At 36.1% G+C, this 22792-nt stretch overlaps 1 protein-coding gene across 1 annotated transcript in view; it reads left to right on the top strand.

The window, feature by feature from the left end:
* The window catches only part of LOC124616675 (lysosomal alpha-mannosidase-like), a 136565-nt gene extending 114883 nt beyond the window's left edge, over positions 1 to 21682 (top strand). The window contains exons 29-33 of the mRNA XM_047145044.1: positions 6996 to 7113; positions 7197 to 7473; positions 14956 to 15207; positions 15542 to 15691; positions 21458 to 21682. Of these exons, the coding sequence (XP_047001000.1) occupies positions 6996 to 7113; positions 7197 to 7473; positions 14956 to 15207; positions 15542 to 15691; positions 21458 to 21682 (1022 nt within the window). The remainder of the gene's footprint in view (positions 1 to 6995; positions 7114 to 7196; positions 7474 to 14955; positions 15208 to 15541; positions 15692 to 21457) is intronic.
* Positions 21683 to 22792: the final 1110 nt, after the last annotated feature.

Raw genomic sequence — 22792 nt, 5'->3', positions numbered from 1 at the left:
TCCCTTGGAGATAAAGATCGATAACTTACCACTCGCTTAAAGCCAAGAGTAAAGGAAAACGATTTATGTTTTCTTCAGGAGTAATTTCTCTCAGAATTATTACTCTGTGTTAATATGAAATGAAAGCATATCATTAAACATTGCCATGAAGAATGCACTGTTAACTGCACTTTTCTAATTGCTGACAGATCTCAATAATACTATAGCTTCTCTAAAGTGGATCATTGACAACAAGTGTTAACACCTATCACATTTATTGCTTAAGTTCCACACAACTTATATGTTCAAGGTAGATAATAGATGCAAACATATTGTTCTATAAATCAAAATTGAATTAGAAATTATAGAAAAGTCAGAAAAAAGAGGAAATCTTCACAAATGTTTCTCAGGACTGTGGGATTGGTGTAAAAACAGTGAGAGATTCAAAGACAAGCTGTTAAATTCTGTAACCAAATGTGAGAGCCATGCTAGAGTGTCAATGTATAAGTGTCTAAAAATTTCAACTCACACTAAACTAGATAAGGCACTGCACTTGTGGTTCCAGCAGAAGAAGTTCCCTATCAGGTCAGAAGTAAATAGTTAAAGTACGAAAGTTACCTGAAACTCTGAAGATTGAAGAAAAATAAAAGCTTCATCAGAATGACTGACTCAATTTAAACATTGCTATAGGATTAGAGAATTTGTCATTCAGAGCAAGTAGCTTGGTAGTAACACACATCACTTTATTCATGTAGTGTATTTTGACAAATGTAGTTTTGCTTCCATTGACAGTCAGAGTCCTGTTGTACATTGAGTGACACTGACTTCCTGGAAAAAAGAAATCATAAAAATACAGAGCAAAATGAATTTTTAAATATCCTGCAATAAATACCTACCTTGACAGTGTAAACAACAAAATCTTTGTTGAAATTTAATATCAATTTTAATATCTGGGTGCAGCAGCCGAGGTTTCTTAGATTGTCTTTGTTTCTTTTCTTCAAACAAATCTTGTCACTTTTCAGTGAAAAATTCTGTGCTTATTTATGAATCTATGAACCCATTCGTCAGAAGCTTTAAATTCAAAATCTGTAAACTGCAGTACTGCTGCTGAACCCCACTGTTGTAAATTCTGTGTAGTTACTTGCTGATGATTCTCTTGGGCGTCAACAGGACAATCATACATCTGGGAACTGATTGCTGTGTATTTATTGAATTGATTGCCTCTTTTTTTATGTCTTCTTCCCATTGGGGTATATATTCCTTCTTTCTTAACCAGCTGCACCTTTTTGTTTTGTAATGTTTGCAGTTTCCATATGGGATGAGCCTTTATGATATTAAGAAAGATAATTTTGTAATTCGAAGAAAGATGATCTACTTCTCTTGAATTCTTTTCTTCTGGTTCATATTCATCCAATGAGATGTGTCTTCGGCTTTTCAAAAGGTTTGCCTTCACAGCTCTCATTTTCATGAATAAGTTCATCACAAGTCACAAGTATTTTTTCAGCCAACATGTCCATAGTACATCTGTAAATTTCTTCACCATCGACATTGCTTCACGAGAAGGCGTCATTGAATATTCCAATGTAATCAAATTATATGCAGCAAGCAGGCTTTTGTAATAAACAACTGCATCTTTTAACGTCATCTTTGGCACTTCACTGCATAATGAATTTGCAGCTTCTGATACTTTTGTGATGTCTTCATTGACAGACATTTTTAATTCACAATATTGTAAAAATTACAATAATGTTTCACAGTGCAGAACACTCCAATCTCTGCAAAAGTCAGGAATGAAAAGGCACTGTTGCAGGTAAGACCCATTGCTCAATTAGTTCCATGCCAGTCTTAGCAATTCCTAACCATTAGCCTGTTTTATACACAACAGGGCAACAGCTATACTTCACTTTTCCATGAAGACACTAGTTCCTCAAATTTACAGTGAATATTTACAACCTTTCCACTGCTTATAATATTGCACAATTTTGTAATAAGATTGTAATGACAGTAATTAATGCTTTAATTTACCTCCATTAAAAATGCATTTTAAGTTATTCAAATTTTTAAAAAGAAAGTATTGATGAGTATAATTCAGCCTCTGAGTAGCCAGTGACACCCATTTCATTTCATAAACAAAATAAAATTATTTATGATTTAGTTGATAATGCCTTCAGTCATTAACTTTATTTAAAAGTAATTATACTCAAGTACTACACTACTGGCCATTAAAATTACTACACCAAGAAGAAATGCAGATGATAAACGGGTATTCATTGGACGAATATATTATACTAGAACTGACATGTGATTACATTTTCACACAATTTGGGTGCATATCTCCTGAGAAATCAGTACCCAGAACAACCACTTCTGGCCATAATAATGGCCTTGATACGCCCAAGCATTGAGTCAGAGCTAGGATGGCGTGTACAGGTACAACTGCCCATGCAGCTTCAACACGATACCACAGTTCATCAAGAGTAGTGACTGGCGTATTGTGACAAGCCAGCTGCTTGGCCACCACTGAAAAGACATTTTCAATTGGTGAGAAATCTGGAAAATGTGCTGGCCAGGGCAGCAGTCGAACATTTCCTGTATCCAGAAAGGCCCGTACAGGACCTGAAGGGTAGAGCCACAGGTTGTAACACATCTGAAATGTAATGTCCACTGTTCAAAGTGCCGTCAATGTGAACAAGACATGACCAAGACGAGAAACCAATGGCACCCCATACCATCACGCCGGGTGATATGCCAGTATGGTGATGACGAATACATGCTTCCAATGTGCATTCACCGTAATGTCGCCAGACACGGATGCATCCATCAGAACCTGGATTCATCCAAAAAAATGACATTTTGCCATTTGTGCACCCAGGTTCGTCATTGAGTACACCAACAACTATACCATCGCAGGCACTCCTGCCTGTGATGCAGTGTCAAGGGTAACTGCACCCATGGTCTCCGAGCTGATAGTCCATGCTGCTGCATACATCGTCGAACTGTTCGTGCAGATGGTTGTTGTCTTGATGACTCAGGGATCAAGACGTGGCTGCATGATCCATTACAGCCATGCGGATAAGATGCCTGTCATCTCGAATGCTAGTGATACGAGACCTTGGGATCCTGCACGGCGTTCCGTATTACCCTCCTGAACCCTCCAATTCCATTTTCTGCTAACAGTCATTAAATCTCGTCCAACGCAAGCAGCAATGTCATGATACGATAAACCGCAATCATGATAGGCTACAATCCAACCTTTCTCAAAGTCGGAAATGTGATGGTACGCATTTCTCCTCCTTACATGAGGCATCACAACAACGTTTCACCAGGCAACACCGGTCAACTGCTGTTTGTGTATGAGAAATCGGTTGCAAACTTTCCTCATGTCAGCACGTTGTAGGTGTCGCCACCGGCACCAACCTTGTGTGAATGCTCTGAAAAGCTAATCATTTGCATATCACAGCATCTTCTTCCTGTCGGTAAATTTTGCATCTGTAGCACATCATCTTCATGGTGTAGCAATTTTAATGGCCAGTAGTGTATTTTGATACTGCATGCCATAATCAATGTTAATAGTATTTTCAGTCAAATAATTACTATGAACTGAATTAGAATTTTGAATAGAAATGTTATAATTAAAATGTTTTTACTTAAATCTTAACTAAGTAATCCATGAAAAAATATCTTTTATGTAATTAATCAAAGTTGTGTCAGCTGTAAAACTGTGTGGGGTACTATGCACCCTTGTATTTGTAGGATACTGTACATATGTGTGTGTGTGTGTGTGTGTGTGTGTGTGTGTGTGTGTGTGTGTGTGTTTGTTGTATTTTCTGATGAAATCCATGCAATGTAAATTGTATATGGATGAATAAACTACTATTACTATTACTATTACTACTACTACTACTACTACTACTACTACTATTACTATAATATTTATAACAATTAAGAAAACAAAATAAAATCGAGTCTGCATGTAGGATCAAATCCAGATAAGCCATATGATGTTCTAGCACACTGCTGACTGAGCTATGTCACCTATATGGTTGAACAGTACTTCTGACCGTATGACTTGCGTATGAGCTATGCTGAAAATTTTAGAGCCCTTTTTCTCAGAATTTTCTTGGTAGTGTGCTTTAAGACTTCTATGAGTGGTTGCCCATGAGATATACTACCAACCTGTGAAGTCTCATCCCAAACAATTTCCGAGACTGGAAGTTCCACTTGTTAGTGTAACTTTTTACAGATGTAAATGTGACTTCACCACACTGTTTGTTTTAAATGTCATTAAATGAGTCAAACACTCAGCCTGTTCACCATAACTCAGAGAAATACAAGTAGCCTATCACTGAATCAGATGAACTATTATTTAGTTTTAGAAAAGAATAGGCAGTCCAAAACCAAAAATGAAGAGCTTATAGATAGAAGGGCCACATAAATTTCAAATTATGTGATTTAGATTTTCTGTGGCATCCCTAAATCATGATAGAAGGTTGTATACATAGAAGAACCCTGGAGATACTAAAAGGTATCAGATAGATTATATAATGGTAAGACACAGATTTAGGAACCAGGTTTTAAATTGTAAGACATTTCCAGGGGCAGATGCGGACTCTGACCACAATCTATTGGTTATGACCTGTAGATTAAAACTGAAGAAACTGCAAAAAGGTGGGAATTTAAGGAGATGGGACCTGGATAAACTGAAAGAACCAGAGGTTGTACAGAGTTTCAGGGAGAGCATAAGGGAACAATTGACAGGAATGGGGGAAAGAAATACAGTAGAAGAAGAATAGGTAGCTTTGAGGGATGAAGTAGTGAAGGCAGCAGAGGATCAAGTAGGTAAAAAGACGAGGGCTAGTAGAAATCCTTGGGTAACAGAAGAAATATTGAATTTAATTGATGAAAGGAGAAAATATAAAAATGCAGTAAATGAAGCAGGCAAAAAGGAATACAAACGTCTCAAAAATGAGATCGACAGGAAGTGCAAAATGGCTAAGCAGGGATGGCTAGAGGACAAATGTAAGGATGTAGAGGCTTATCTCACTAGGGGTAAGATAGATACTGCCTACAGGAAAATTAAAGAGACCTTTGGAGATAAGAGAACCACTTGTATGAACATCAAGAGATCAGATGGAAACCCAGTTCTAAGCAAAGAAAGGAAAGCAGAAAGGTGGAAGGAGTATATAGAGGGTCTATACAAGGGCGATGTACTTGAGGACAATATTATGGAAATGGAAGAGGATGTAGATGAAGATGAAATGGGAGATACGATACTGCACGAAGAGTTTGACAGAGCACTGAAAGACCTGAGTCAAAACAAGGCCCCCGGAGTAGACAACATTCCATTGGAATTACTGACGGCCTTGGGAGAGCCAGTCCTGACAAAACTCTACCATCTGGTGAGCAAGATGTATGAAACAGGCGAAATACCCTCAGACTTCAAGAAGAATATAATAATTCCAATCCCAAAGAAAGCAGGTGTTGACAGATGTGAGAATTACCGAACAATCAGTTTAATAAGCCACAGCTGCAAAATACTAACACGAATTCTTTACAGACGAATGGAAAAACTAGTAGAAGCCGACCTCGGGGAAGATCAGTTTGGATTCCGTAGAAATACTGGAACACGTGAGGCAATACTGACCTTACGACTTATCTTAGAAGAAAGATTAAGGAAAGGCAAACCTACATTTCTAGCATTTGTAGACTTAGAGAAAGCTTTTGACAATATTGACTGGAATACTCTCTTTCAAATTCTAAAGGTGGCAGGGGTAAAATACAGGGAGCGAAAGGCTATTTACAATTTGTACAGAAACCAGATGGCAGTTATAAGAGTTGAGGGACATGAAAGGGAAGCAGTGGTTGGGAAGGGAGTAAGACAGGGTTGTAGCCTCTCCCCAATGTTATTCAATCTGTATATTGAGCAAGCAGTAAAGGAAACAAAAGAAAAATTTGGAGTAGGTTTTAAAATCCATGGAGAAGAAATAAAAACTTTGAGGTTCACCGATGACATTGTAATTCTGTCAGAGACAGCAAATGACTTGGAAGAGCAGTTGAACGGAATGGATGGTGTCTTGAAGGGAGGATATAAGATGAACACCAACAAAAGCAAAATGAGGATAATGGAATGTAGTCGAATTAAGTCGGGTGATGTTGAGGGTATTAGATTAGGAAATGAGACACTTAAAGTAGTAAAGGAGTTTTGCTATTTGGGGAGCAAAATAACTGATGATGGTCGAAGTACAGAGGATATAAAATGTAGACGCAATGGCAAGGAAAGCGTTTCTGAAGAAGAGAAATTTGTTAACATCAAGTATAGATTTAAGTGTCAGGAAGTCATTTCTGAAAGTATTTGTATGGAGTGTAGCCATGTATGGATGTGAAACATGGACGGTAAATAGTTTGGACAAGAAGAGAATAGAAGCTTTCGAAATGTGGTGCTACAGAAGAATGCTGAAGATTAGATGGGTAGATCACATAACTAATGAGGAGGTACTGAATAGGATTGGGGAGAAGAGGAGTTCGTGGCACAACTTGACCAGAAGAAGGGATCGGTTGGTAGGACATGTTCTGAGGCATCAAGGGATCACCAATTTAGTATTGGAGGGCAGCGTGGAGGGTAAAAATCGTAGGGGGAGACCAAGAGATGAATACACTAAGCAGATTCAGAAGGATGTAGGTTGCAGTAGGTACTGGGAGATGAAGAAGCTTGCACAGGATAGAGTAGCATGGAGAGCTGCATCAAACCAGTCTCAGGACTGAAGACCACAACAACAACAACAACAACCCTAAATCACTTGAGGTGAATATTGGGACAGTTCCTCAGCAAGCCCAAGGCTCATTTTCTTTCCCATCCTTGGCAATCTAACTTAATGCATCATATCTAATTAGTATGCAACTGAAAAGATCTATACCTATGCTCTTTGTTATTTGTGTATCCTGTCATGCGCTAGTTAGGTAATAATATGATATCAAATGTTTAATATTTATATTATATTTAATTTAAATTAAAACAGGTGATGTTGTGGAAGAAGTGCATCAAACCTTTAGTGACTGGATCAGTCAAGTTATTAGGATATATAAAACTGAAAAACACATTGAATTTGAATGGCTGGTTGGACCCATTCCCACCGAGTATGTATTGCTTTGATCCTAAATGCTAATAGAACCTACTTCACTGAGACTAATTTATTATATAATTCATCATCTGCTTACAGGGATAGGGTAGGGAAAGAAATAATTTCCCGTTTTAATACAAACCTGGTCAACAATGAAACATTTTACACTGATTCAAATGGCAGGGAAATGATACAGAGGCGAGTCAATTACCGACCGACATGGGATTATGTTGTAGAGGAACCTGTCTCAGGAAATTATTATCCTATAACATCCAAAATAGTAATAAAGGATGAGAATAAAGGCCTAGAAATGGCAGTTCTGAATGATCGAGCACAGGGAGGTTCCAGCCTTCGAAATGGTGAAGTTGAACTAATGGTAAGATGCAAGAATAGCAATTTTCAAAACCAAGTGTGTAACGAACTCAGAAAGTTTTAGAATGAATGTACTACTTCTATTTGCTTACTAATTTAACAAATAAGGAATCAATAGCCACAATATGAAGCCTTAAACTGCACTGGCTACTGCTACTGTTTCCGTGAGTATTAATGATATTATTTGAGTATTCATGTTGTTCTAATTAAAAACACACCAAACAATTGTAATGTCTTGTTTTCATTCTTTTACAAGCATACTATTTGTAGTATAACTTTCCATTGCTACAGCTGTGATGTTTCCTCTCTTAGTCATCAAACACAAGAAGTGAAAGTTTATCTACAACTTGTACAGAAACCAGACTGCAATTATAAGAATTGAACATGAAAGGAAGGTAGCAAATGAAAAAAGAAGTGAGACATTATTGTATCCTGTGCCCCCATTGCTCAATTTGTACATTGACCACAAACTAAAGAAAATAAAATAAAAATAAAAAAATAAATAAAAAAAGAGGGAAAATTTTGAAAAGGACTTTAGAGTTCAGGGACAAGAAATCAAATCATTAAGGTAGACAGCGTCACTGAAATCTGTTAGAGAGTGTAAGAAACTTGGAAGGTTAATTGAACAGAATGGATATAAACAAAATTAAAACAAGAGTAATGAAATTTAATCCAATTAAATAAGGTGTGGCTAAGGGAATTCAACTGAGAAATGATATACTGAAAATAATAGGTGAGTTTTGCTACTTGGGCAGCAAAATAACCGATGACAGAAAAAATAAAGAGGATATAAAACGCAGACTGGCAATAGCAAGAAACCAATTCAGAAATAGAGAAATATGTTAATATTTCAAACAAATTTAAGTGTTGAGAATTCTTTTCCCGAATGTGGCCTTTTATAGAGTCATATGCGGACAGTAAAAGAGTAGAAAGTTTTGAAATGAGACACTACAAAAGAATGCTGAACATCAGATGGGTTTATTGGATAACTTATAAAGAGCTTCTGAATCAGACTGGGAGAAAAGAAATTTTGGCAGAACTTGACTAAAGAAAGAGATAGGTTGCTAGAACACTTGCTGATTTATCTTATTTCACTATTATTTCCAGTCTTAAATGGGAGGACCTTTACTCACTCATTATTATCTGTTTATACTTTACGATATCCATCACTTGAAATTTTTCTCCAATTAAAGAGCTTAATTTCAGTATTTCTTTATTTCTTTATTTTGCTCCAACATTAACTGATTACAAAAGCAAGTCTTTTTGTACCAGTCTTCTGGTCAAGTCAGAGCCTTCCTTACTAGAATTAAATATTATTGCCTGGCGTTATTAACTACACAACTTTTTCTAAATTTAGTTGAGAGAACAATGTTACATATAGGTACTACATAAATCTATTTGTTATCAGCAAAGGAAAGAAGTACTCCAAGCTTTACACCGACTAAAAACATACACAGATAATTACTCACTACTACAAACATATGCTGAGAAAAGAAGATCCTACAAAACACTAACAAGGGAGAAGAGAATGGCACACAGGGAAGAAGAGGGAAGAAGACGAGCTGAAGAAGCCAGGAGAGACCCATTCGTTGCAATTCCATAAAAGCATGGAAGAATAGATGAGACATTTCAAAGACATTCTCAACAAAGGTGGTAGAGAAGGAGCACAGGTAGCAAGTCAAGAGCTCACACCACAAGAGATGCCAGACTGGTCCCCACTCACTCCAAATGAGGTCCGAAACATCATTGAGCAACAAAAAGGAAGAAAGCAGCGGGACCGGACATGCTTTACAATGAATACCTTAAAGACACAGCCCATCTGCTAGCACCAACCTGGACAAAACTTTATAACAAATGAATTGAAACAGCAAAAATCCTAGGCCACTGGAGAAAATCAATAGTAAGGGTAATGTACAAAGGGAAGGGCGACCCAAAGGACACAAACAAATACAGAGGAATAGCCTTAGAAAACAACCCTTTTAAGGTATTCACAAAACTAATCACAGGAAGAATAAGACACACTTTGGAAGACCACCTCCCAGAATCTCAATTCGAGTTCAGGGAAAACAGATCCACTATCACAGCAGTGGAGCTGCTTTTAAGAAACATATGGGAAACCATCAATAAGAAGCAAAAATATTATGCTGTATTCATAGATTTCAGAAAGGCCTTCGACCTTCTTGATCGATCATTAGTAAAAAGGATGCTTGACGAACCTTGGGAAGAGACAGCGTCTGGACAAGGATCATAAACTCCATAAATGAATGGAACGAGATAAGGATCTCGGACAACCCCGACCTGTCTGAACCAATAAGGCAAACAATTGGAGTACTCCAAGGAGACCCACTAAGCCCGCTCCTGTTCATTCTGGCAGCAAAGGACATTGCGGAAATCGCTCAAGACGAAGATGTCGAAGCATATGCCTACGCAGACGACATTGTGATAGACTTAAAAACCTTAAAGAAACTACAGGAGACTATAGAAGAGGTGGAAAAATGGTGCACAAAACAGAAGTTGGTAATCAACACCGACAAGACGGAAATGATGGTATTCAGACCAGGCGGGGAAATTCCAAAAACGACAAGAATTGCACTACAAGGAAAGCAAATATCTATCACAAAAGATTACAAATACCTAGGGATAACACTCCAGCCGTCCCCAAAGTGCTTCACTAAACACACAACAGAGAAAGCAACACAAGCCATCAGAGCGATAAACGAAATAAGTTCCATCAGAACACTAAATCTAGACACAGCTATGGCACTCTTCAAATCAAAAATAATACCGATACTGGCTTATGGTATAGAAATCATATGGATAAACCTCAATGAAAAGAACTTAGAAACATTGGAAAGAGTAAAAGCAACCTATATCAAAAGAGCATTAGGGGTAGCAAAAACCACAAGATCAAGATTAGTCTACCTTCTTGCCCGAGAATCTTTCCTCATAGAGGATCTACGCACAAGGTTCTTACTTCCCAACAGCATTGGAGAACCTACTAAGATCACTACTCAAGAAAAGAGAGGAAGTACCAACGGAATTCTATGGATCCGGGGCCATGATCGACCGCACTTGGACAGCAGCAAATTTTGAGATGAGACATATACTTACAAGACTTGCAGTACACGGATTCAACCATGAAATTTGTGCAAATACAACATACCACAAACCGTCAAACCTTTGCAAGTGTACACTATGTGGACAGTCTTGTGAGGGATACCATATAAAAATATGCAACAAGAGGACCAGATCAATTAGAGACTATGCAATACATGGTCCAAATGATAATCTGTTATAATACCTGCACTGAATGTAATCTACTACTAAGAATTATGCAGACACTCAATACATCCTTGTAATTCACTCTCAAATGATTGTAATCTAATGTATAACTATAATGGCTATTTTGCTGCAATAAATCGCTTATAAATCAATTTGCTATTGAAATACATAGATTAAGAAATTTACTGTTTGCGATACAGTCTTCAGATCTGAGATTCAGATGTTTACAGTTTGTCGAACAGTCTAAGATCTGAGTTTCTTATATCTGTAGATAGATGGTCTTCCATCATACAAATGTACTAAATCTAGAAACTCATCTATTGGTGCAGTCACGGACTGTGCGGCTGGTCCCGTCGGAGGTTCAAGTCCTCCCTCGGGCATGGGTGTGTGTGTTTGTTCTTAGGATAATTTAGGTTAAGTAGTGTGTAAGCTTAGGGACTGATGATCGTAGCAGTTAAGTCCCATAAGATTTCACACACATTTTTTTATGTATTGATTACACAGAATTGTTTAGGAGCCATAATTTTAATTTCTTTTTTTGTTCTGTAATGGGAAGTTTTTAGACTTTAGGCTGGAAGCAATTCCATACTTTTATGCCAGCATAGTGAGGGTTTTTCTCATAAAGTGTTGTTCTACGAGAGATATTGTGGGGTCTCTCTCTACCTCTAGTGTTGTGATCGTGTATTTCTTTATTGAGCGTTTTGTTACTGTTTACTGCCATAATGACTATATTAACTATATCTAGATTATGAATAGTTAGTATTTTAATTCTTTAAACAAATTTCTGCAGGACTTTCTTTCCCATAATTCTAAGTGCCTTCTTCTGTAGGATAAACACACTTTTCATATTACCTTTACTGCTGGATCTCTATACCTCTCTCTCATAGGTTAGATTGGATTCAAATAGTGCAAAATAGATTTGCCTCAGAGTGGTAATGTTATAAAAAGGTGTCAGTTTGCTTAGGGCATATATGGTAGTAGACAGCTTTTTGCAGAAATCATTGACATGATCAGACCAGTTTAACTCTGCATCAACTATCAGGTCAAGAAATTTGGCTGAGTATTCTTTTTTAGGCTTCCAAAATCAAATTCAATATAGACAGATTTATTTGGATTTAATTTTAGTTTGTTTTCATTATAATACTGCAGAATTATGCCTGCTGCAGTATTGGATTCCACTTCAAGCTGTGAATGGCTTAGACTGCTGCATATTAATGTGGTTTGTTATAGACAGAATATCATTATCATAAATAATAAAAGTAAATGGTCCTAATATTGACCCCTGTGGAATACCAAAGTTAATGTCAGTGGTGTTTGATTTGTATGCTCCCTCAGTAGTGCTAATAGACACAACCTGCTTCCTATTTGTCATGTACGATCTAATCGAATTATGGACTGCACCTTGAATGCCATAGTTCCACTGTTTGTCAAGCAATATGATCATATCAAAACAATCAAATGTTTTCTGCAAGTCTAGAAACATTCCACATACATGTTCTTTATTGCCTATTGCTTGAGTGACATTTTCGATTAAGTTGGATGCTGGTGTAATGGTGGATGACCCCTTGACAAACCCATGCTGCCCCTTAGAAATCATTTTTTTGCTTACCAGGAATTTCTAGATTCTTATGTATATTACTTTCTCAAATATTTCGGATATTATTGAAGAATAGATATGGGTTGAAAGTTTTCTACTAGATTTCTGTTTACTTTTTTAAAAATAGGCACAACTCGGGCTATTTTCATCTCATCTTGAAATAGACCAACTTCCATATGAAATTTGATTATTGCTGATAAAAGTGATGCAATTTTAATTATTTTTTCTTCACTTGTTGGTGTCAAAATATACTTCCTGACACTGGTGTTCCTCTGAATTTGTATTTATGATTTTTAAGCTGATTGTTTATGCTGGAGCCAACAAAGCAAAGTAATTGTTAAAGAGATCTGCTACCTTATTATGATCAGTTTCTATTGCACCATTTATCAGCAAGTGATTTTCAGTTGTATGTTTCCCGGATTTACCAATTTCTCTGTATACTAGTGACCATGATGTTTTGGAAATATTATTTGAATTTTGAATGACTCTTTCAAAGTGTTCTTGATTTACAGAGATTAGGAGGTCTACATAGCACTTCTGATACTTTCTTCAGAGATTAGGAGGTCTGTATAGTATTTATGATACATTCTGAACCCTTCTTTTAAGTCATTTCACATAGCATACTCATACAATCTTAGTTTGTCTCTAGCCTCAGTGACTGAACTTGATATCCAGTTTTGGATTACAGCGTGTGACTGGACTCTTTTTTATTAATGGGCAGGCTCTGTTGAGAATGTAGTATACTTCACTTGAGGATTTGCCATAACTGTAATGTGTCATTAGAATATTGTTCCAATCAGCATTACTTAGCATGTTATTCAAATGAGTTATATTTTGGTCTGTATTCATCTGAACATATCTATGGTGACTGTATGTAGGAACCTTTTTTATGTTCACTCCTAATTCTACTGCATGGTGTTCTGACAAAGCACTTATAATAGCAGAAGATGTAAGACCATAAAGATGAATACCAGTGATTATGTTCTCTGTTGCAGACTGGCATGTTTCAGTCTCACTGGTTGCAGTGTTTATCAGGTATTTTACATTATATTCAAGCTGAGTATATTTGAATAGTCTAGTGTGTAACTTAGCAGATAAGTTACACACTAGACTATACATTTATGTTGAAATCTCCTATAATTACTAACTTATTCAGGTGTGATATAAAAACATTCTCTATCATGTCACAAAACTTTGTTAAGAAAACTTCAAAGTTTCTATCTGGCAGTCTATATAAACATATAACATAAATTTTATCACTTGGTATCTTTATATGTGCTGCACATAATTCAATAGCCCCATCTAATGAATATTTACTTACATTTACAGAATTAAAATCAAATGTGCTTTTTACATACATTGACACACACACCCTCTGATGGAAGATCTGCAAAACTTATTAGCTAGTACCACGTTTAGAGGTTTAAAAAGTTCTAATTTGGCATCAGGTAACCAATGTTCACTAATAGAATGCACATCAGGCATAGTTTCATTTACAAACACGTCTAACTGTATATATTTATTGCTCAGGCCTTGTACATTCTGGTGGATTATTTTAATTTTGTAGATTTCTCTGCTTTCCCATCTTAAATAAGGCTATATCTCTGTTTCTCTTGTAAGCTTCCTCCTCTTCCTGGTTTTCACTAAAAATCATTTAGATCAGACTGAAATTTTGTGATAATACTTGACAATAGATAGAGTACCAGCTATGAAACTGTTACATTGTAGCTACTGTTACAGTTATAGCCTCACTATATAGTCTGAAAAATAGAAAGAATTTGCTATTTTAACCATGCACATTTGTGCTTACTGATGACCAACCTAACATTGATTAAACATTCAGTCTTCAGGCATTGCTTGAAAATGACTCACATTTGCATCCTCAAAAACGTAATGAAATACTGGAATGTTTCTACCTAGCTTTTAGAGCTATCTCTGCAATGAAAGTATTGAAAAATTCAATTAAACAATGGAAACTCCAGGTTGGAATATCAACACTGTAAGAAATATATAGACTGATACCATAAAGATGACACATGAAGTTGCAGAAAGGCACAATTAAAAGACACTTGTGCATTAGTTTCTGGCCACAGACAGCCTTTGCCAGAAACACATACCACTCATTCACACAAGCAAGCAACACATCAGCACACATGACCACCAACTCCAACATCTCAGACCATATTCTGCCTGCAACTTGATGTTTCATCTTTACAATAAGTAGCAATCTATATTTTCCTTACACTATTAAAATTCAATCATGCATTCTTTGTAGAAGGGAGTCTTATTTGTGGAATTTAACATTTCACTTCTTCTTAGCTCTTTTCACATATTGTTTCACAAATTCCATTACAGCACTGTAACAGCAACAATTAAAATTTTCATAAACCTTTTTATATTAGCACAGTCAAAACCAAGAAAGTGTGGCAAGTGTGTCCACACTACAGGTTATGATGAATATTTTCCATTTTGTTTCATATTTCAATGAATATTAAACAAAATCTGTAGGAATCAGTGTGCCATTTTATATACGATTGCATTTTAATTGTTTACTGAGTTATAACTTTATCTCAGAATTATATTTTGCATTTTGATTATGAACCTTAGATCCATCGTAGACTGCTCTATGATGATGGAATGGGAGTTGCAGAACCATTACGAGAACAAGCATTTGGCAAGGGTTTAGTTGTCAGAGGTAAGCACTGGCTGTTAATGGGCAACATAACAGAAGGTGATGGATGGAGTCTGGCAAGTCAAGAACGTTTTCTGGCACAGAAGAAACTCCTGTCCCCTTGGGTTCTGCTCAGTAATGCTGACAATGTTGCTTTCACAGAATGGACAAATTCACATGAAACTCAGGTTTGTATGCAAAAAAATATGTAATGGATATGCTTCTCACATATCAGATTTTAAAATAAATAGAAAAGTACTTATTTCTCAGGGACACATTAATACAAACTAATCTTTCATGTAGTCACTTGTTTCCCTTGGATTAATGGGACCATTTAATGGGATAACTTTATATGACTCAGCTGCATACTTCTCTTAGAAATGCACTTAACAATCACTATGTATTTTTGGAACATTTGAGGTAACAATAACTACCTGCTTTTTGAACACCTACTTTTAATGTGTTTTTTATTAACTTGATAAATGATTCCTGTGTAATTCTTAACTGTGTATTATCATCTAGTTTTCAGGTCTGAGACAAGAACTTCCACAAAATATAAAGATATTAACATTGGAACCATGGAAAGATAACTCATTGCTACTACGCTTGGAGCACATACTGGAAAACGAAGAAGACACAAATTTATCTCAGCCTGCTACAGTAAATTTGGAGGTTAGAAACTACAGTTGACAATCCAGCAAGGATTAAAATATTTGCTGCCTGGGGAAAAATTATCAATGGAGTCTCAAATGGTCTAACTTTAGGCATACATCTGTGAAAATATTTTATTTTAATGGTCTTCCATTTAACATATGTCAAGCAGAGTAACTACAATAACACAAGTTTTGTAATTACTGATATTAGGGAGACAATAAAAGAAGAAATCAGTACCTATTCATATAAAGCCTTTGTTGTTGCAGCCAGAGGAAAGGGATTCCTATCAATCTGGTAACAGGATCATTAGGGCCACTGCCGTACTTCAGTTATGGAAGTCCGGGGGGCGGGGGGGGGGGGGGGGGGGGGGAGGGGGATGCTACAGGGCACTTACAGTATCAGTAGCCCTTGTATACTTAAGTTGAGACTGGTTGCATCCAATCAGGTGATATTATATATATCCAACTGTATTTGCTGAATCTGATGATTTCTTTCAGCAGAAAATATCAATTGATTGCTTTTCTTTTTGGTGTGGAGAATGCCAGAATAATTTTTACTCATCTAGTTACCATGAATTTTATATTTTATATTTATTTGGTGAATGGAAAAAAATATATGTGCTGACAGATTGACCTGCAGCCAAATCAAAGGCCTAGATTAAGTAGGTATGTGGTACTTTGGTTGTGAATTGGAAAACCCAATAAAAGCAAATGGAAGAAAACTAGGTATCCTGACAGAATGACCTGTAGTGTAGGCTGTGGCCACATAATATTGGAATGTGACAACTAGCTTGTGGCATGATGAAGCCAATGAAACTCAACACGACAATACAATTGCCATAATTGATGTGTAGCATAGCCTGAGATATCCGTTCATTATGAAAATAGCCTACTTTTATGTCTCATTTATAATTTTGCCAAACATATGACTATGTGATTACATTCTAAGCCAATAATACAAAATAGCAGCTAACTTTATTAACAAACAATAGAAAATTATTTTATTTGTGAACAATAGAAAATTATTTTACTTAAGAATAGTAAGAATTAAGAATGAGCATTCTGATTCTCTATCAACAACAGAAGCATGATTCATTGTATACAGTGTCCACCAGTCATCATGCAAGTTGTTATCAACATTGTCACGCAACACAACTGCTCCTGACACCATAAATGCACTTTTGCTTGGTGAAGGAGAGGATCACTTTAGAATCACAAGGTCATGAAGTAACTGAGTGTAAAATGTGTCCAACTGAACAACAACTTAAAATGGGTCAAATACATAGACAAACTAATAATGACACTCAGACTGCCATATTTTGCTCTTAGAAGTACCTTTCATTGTGTGGATCTAAAGACAAGACTGTTGCCTTATTTTGCATATGTTCAATATGGCCATTTGCTGTTGTTTTATGGAATTATTTCTTGAGGCAGTGCACCTAAAGAAGTTAATAAAGTAGTTAAAATGTTTATTGAGGACAAGTGAGCAGTAAGAATATTGCAGAGATCTAGTTCTCAGTGATTTTGTTTCTCATAGTAAAAATCAGTTTCAATTCAACCACGATTTGTGCAGTCACAATTTAAAACAAAAATAACTTTCATATTTTGAGAGGGTAAAAGAGTTCAAATATTTTGAAGTAGTACTCAGTGAAAGGAATGAGACAGACAAGGAAATAATGGCAAGAATTCAAGCAAGAAACAGGAAAAGGTTTGCACTCAGAAAACTGCTCAAGTCCCAGTTCCTGTTGAGATCCATGAAGATTAGGATCTACAGGACAGAAATACAACCTGTGATCCTTTACAAAGCATAGGCCTGGGTTCTTAACACAAAAGGTAGAGAGAAAACTTCTGGCATTTGAGAATACTGTTCTGAGACAGATCTCTGGAGCAATGAACGATGGACACAACTGGAGGGAGGGGAAAGAACACAAATTGCATGAGTTGTACAAATTGTGGGGCATTGTGACTGTGAATACAGAGAGAAGACTGAAGTGATATGAGCATGTAATGCATAGAGAAGGCCAGATCACCAGGCCGGTCATGGAAGAAGACATCAGAGGCAGCAGACAGGGGATATGAGTACAATAGGACTAGCTGGAAGAGAATACATGGGCTGAAGGAATGGAGGAGGGTTACGGGTGAGGTCAAAGACTGACTGCAGTTTGTGTGGCCATCCCAGTAGTAGTAGTAGTAGTAGTAGTAGGCTTCAGTGTGGAGTTGTGTACTCTGGTACAAATCCACTCAACAAGCTTCCATCTAAAGCAAGAAGTTGGGAAGTCCAATCAATTTAATAGAAAATTAAAAACATATATCATTAGCCACTTCTTCCAGAAATTATCTTATTTCATAAAATCAAGGATTGCACATTTGTGTCAACAACATGGTAGTTAACATAGTTCACTGTAAAGTTGCATTACAAGTAGTAATGCACTGTAAACAGCCCTCGACTTGTTCTATATTACAGAAACTTAATCTGTACATTGCATTAACATTCCTTAAGATTATTTTTCTGTTTTTGTTGTTGTTGTTGTCATCTCTAATCCAAAGACTGATTCGATGCACCTCTCTGTACTAATCTGTCCTGTGCAACTTTCTTTACCTCAGAAACAGTAACTTACATCCACTTGAACTTTCTTATTGTAGTCAGACCACAGGATTTCGTCTGTAAACCCCCCCCCCCCCCCCCCCCCTTTCACCACCTCCTGCCTCCCCTCAGCTTCCAATCACCACCAAATTAAGTATTCCTTGATGCTTCAAGTTTAACCTATCAAATTATCTTTCCTGTTAGTCAAAATGTACTACCAGTCTACCCTACATTTTTCTTCTGAAGCACCATATATCCAAAGATTCTATTCTCTTATTGCCTGAATTTATTTATTGTCCATATTTCACTTCCATACATGGCTATGCTCCAAATACTTTCAGAAAACACTTCCTACCTTGAACTTCATATTTAATGGTAGAATGTTTCTCTTACACAGAAAAGTTTTCTTGTTATTGCCAGTCTGCAGTTTAAATCCTCTTTACTTCTGAAATGGTTAATTATTTTGCTGCTCAAATAGCAAAACTCCTATATTACCATCAGAGTCTCATTTCTTAATCTAATATACAGCATCACCTGGTTTAACTGGCTACTCTCTGTTATCTTCGTTTTAATACTGTTGAAGTTTGTTGTATAATCTCTTTCCAAGACATCCACTTCATTCACCTGATCTTCCAAGTCCTTTGTCATCTCTGATAGAATTACAATGTTATTAGCAAACTGTAAGATTTTTATTTCTTCACCTGAACTTTAATTTCTTTTTTAAAGTTCTTCTTGGTTTCCTTTACAACTTTCCCTATCAACATATTGAAAAACATGGGGGATAGGCTACAATCACTACAATCCTGTCACACTTCTTTTCAACTACTGACTCCTTTCATACACTTTGACTCTTATAGCTACAGTCTGATTTCTGTGTACACTGATGATAACATCCCACTTCTCAAATTGTATCCCTGATAACTACAGAATTTCTAAGAGTGTTTTCCTGTCAATATTGTCAAATGATTTTTCTGAATCAATACATGTAGGTTTGGCATTCTTCAGTCTACACTCTAAAGTAAGTCATAGGGGAAATAGTTGCCCCTATCTTTTCTTACATTTCTATAGAAATGAAATTGATTTTCTACCACATCAGCTTTGACTAGTTGTTTAATTCTTCTGTAGATAATTTGTTAGTATTTTACACGCTTGGCTTATTAAACTAATGGTTTGGTAATACCGACACAAGTCAACAACTCACTTTCTTGTCTTTGCAATTATTACATTTCTATTGAAGGCTGAAGACATTTGGCCTGTCACATACATCCTACATACCAAGGAGAACAATTTTATTTTGGCTAATTCTCTCACATATTTTAATAATTCTAAGGTGATGTTGTCTACTCAAGATGTCTTGTTTTGACTTATATTAGACCTTTCAGTGCTCTGTCAAATTCATCTTGCAGTATGGCTTTCCCCATCTCACCATTATCCCATTTCCTCTTCCCTTTCCATAATATTGTCTCCAAGTTTCATTCCTTTATAAATGGCAATTAAATGTAACTTAAAATTTAGAATAACAGCCGTTATTTTTAAGTAAGATTAGATTAGATTAATACTTGTTCCATAGATCATGAATACGACAATTCGTAATGATGTGGAACGTGTCAGGTTAATAAAAGATGTCAGTACAAGATATTACATTACACAAAATATTGCATGACACTAATGTTTAAGTTTTTTCCCTTAATTTATATCTAAAAATTCAGCCAATGAGTAGAAGGAGTTGTCATCTAGAAATTCTTTTAATTTATTTTTAATTTAAATGTTAGTTGGCTATCTGTCAGGCTTTTGGTGCTATTTGGTAGGTGACCAAAGACTTTTGTGGCAGCATAATTTACCCCTTTCTGTGCCAAAGTCAGATTTAACCCTGTATAGTGAAGATCATCCTTTCTCCTGGTGTTATAGCTATGCACACTGCTATTACTTTTGAACTGGGTTGGATTATTAACAACAAATTTCATAAGCGAATATATATACTGTGAGGATCCCTAGATCCTTAAATAGATGTCTTCAGGATGACCATAGGTGGGCTCCAGCAATTATTCTGATTACACGTTTTTGAGCAATGAATACTTTTCTACTCGACGATGAATTACCCCAGAATATGATCCCATACGAAAGCAGTGAATGCAAGCAGGCATAGTAAGCTAATTTACTGAGATTCTTATCACCAAAATTTGCAATAATCCTAATAGCATACGTAGCTGAACTCAGACGTTTCAGCAGTCCATCAATGTATTGCTTCCAGTTTAACCTCTCTGGGTTGGATTACTAACAACAAATTTCATAAGCTTATGTTAACTCAGTTATATTGAACAGCTGCTGTTTATCTCCTAATTGGTAGCTTAATATTAATATTTTTCAAAAGAAGTAGTTACTTAGATCGGTAACATCAGAAGCTAGTTTACAATGCACTACTAATTGTCAAGCAAATTTATAATAAACGTTGTTATTTACTGTGTAAGTAACAGGAATTTTCAACCTTTGAATACAGGCATCCACATAATTTTTGGACTCTGTGGTTAGTAAGGTTTGCTTGCAATTTTCTATTTAATTGGTGAGAATTCTCAGTTTCTTGCTTTATGTCAGATGGGAGTTTGTTGAATACCTTTGGCCATAGCCTACATAACTCCACTCTGGACCATAGACAAGGACAAGATATCTACATGAAAATTATTTCTGTGTCTTGTACTGTGACTGTCTTGGTGTAGTACTTAAAGAACTCTTCCTCTCTTCTGCTGCAATTAATAATTCTTACTTCATATTATTTTACTGACAGAATGAAATCATATGATATGTAATTATGGTAAAACCAGGTGTTTCAACTCAAACACAGAGGAAAAGTCATATGTTTCATAAAGCAAAGAAACTAGCACAATGGTAACATAAATTTTAAAGCAATATGAAAATGATAGATGGCTATGTACCATGTAGATAAGACACTGAGTGGCACACAGGCACAAAGAAAACACTGCTATATATCTGTGCATACATACAGCAGTCTTTTTATTGTGCTTGTCTGTGACTCAATGTCTCCTCTATATGGCGAGTAACAATTTATCCTTTTCATATTATTGTTGTTCCATCCTGGACTTCCCATTGTTTGTATTATAATTTTTGTCAGATGTATCATTCTGCAACTTCCATTTCTTCAACATCTCGCATCAAATTTGAGACTCATACTGTCATCTCTTTCAGGCTCTATTCACACCATTCAGTATCTCATCTATTAGAGAGACAACACTGGGTGGAAACCAGTGGCTGGAGGACAACACACGGCTGATATGGGTTGATGAGGAGGGTACTCCATCAACCACCAGGCAGTCCAAGGAAGACATACCTAATGTGACACTGGAGCCCATGGAAATACGCACATTTGTAATAGAAATTGATTATCAGAAAGCACACCATAATAAACACTGAGTAAATTTCTTTGGGGAGACTAAAATAAAGTTTGTTCTTAATTAAACTGATTAATACTGAAATCAATCTCAACTAATCTGTGCCCAGCAGTACCACTCAGTCTGAATATACACATCAAGTATCACCTGACTGTAGAACTATAAACACAAATAAGAATGTTATATAATGGGTGTAACAATATTTCACAAACATTTCATACAGAAAGAAATGACAGAAGCCAATAATACAAATTTCAAGCAAAGCAGTTAACAACAGGAGTATTTTATGAGGTGTGTAAGTATCATTTTTAAATATGCCCACTATAGCATTCCAGTTAAAGACGTACATGTACAAGCTGAGTACCTGCATCATTTGAGTCTGACATACACCATAAGTGAAACATTCATCAAAATTTACCTTCATTTGTGCCCATTTAATGTGCCCTACATATCTGATTATTTTAGAGAACTCAAATTTATTTATTTAGCTCATAGCACGAATCACAGTTTATAACGGACACCAGGAAGGTACATAAATTTGTAAATGTGGAAGAAGAATACAAACAAAAGTTACAGACAGATCACAAATATGCAAAGAAAAATATATCTATAAATATGAATAAAGATATAAATATACATACAAAGACACAAAAGTCTTAATCTCTGTATAAGAAAACAAGATACCCATCACAAACATATGTTCAAATTGCTACTATAATCAGTGGCCTCTTTGGTCCCATTCAGGAAATCCAAACTCTCACTGTGGTACTTTCTAATACAGTATACCTCAATGATGTGTTGAATTTTTTGTCTTTCAGCGCTGCAATCACACTCAGTAAAAGTAACCATCTGCCATTTATACATGGAGCCCTCACAATGTCTGTGGTTTACTCTTATTGTATTTAGCCCAGTCCACACTCTCCTGGGAAATTCAAATAGACTAACTGGAGTGATGTATACAGTGCTCATAAAATGAATGCTCATAAAATGAATAAAAATGCAGTACATTTATTAATGAAGTCCTTACCTTATCTGAAAACTGTTTCCCCCCAAAACTAAACTGATTAGACCAAAGTCCACAAAAAAGCCATGGAATACTTGAAGCATAAAAGTATCTTGTAGGACAACAAGG

The sequence above is a fragment of the Schistocerca americana genome, chromosome 1, assembly GCF_021461395.2.
Source record: "Schistocerca americana isolate TAMUIC-IGC-003095 chromosome 1, iqSchAmer2.1, whole genome shotgun sequence".
Taxonomy (NCBI): Eukaryota; Metazoa; Arthropoda; class Insecta; order Orthoptera; family Acrididae; genus Schistocerca; species Schistocerca americana.
The sequence above is the reverse complement of the archived record's forward strand: the minus strand, read 5'-3'. Positions and strand labels throughout refer to the sequence as shown.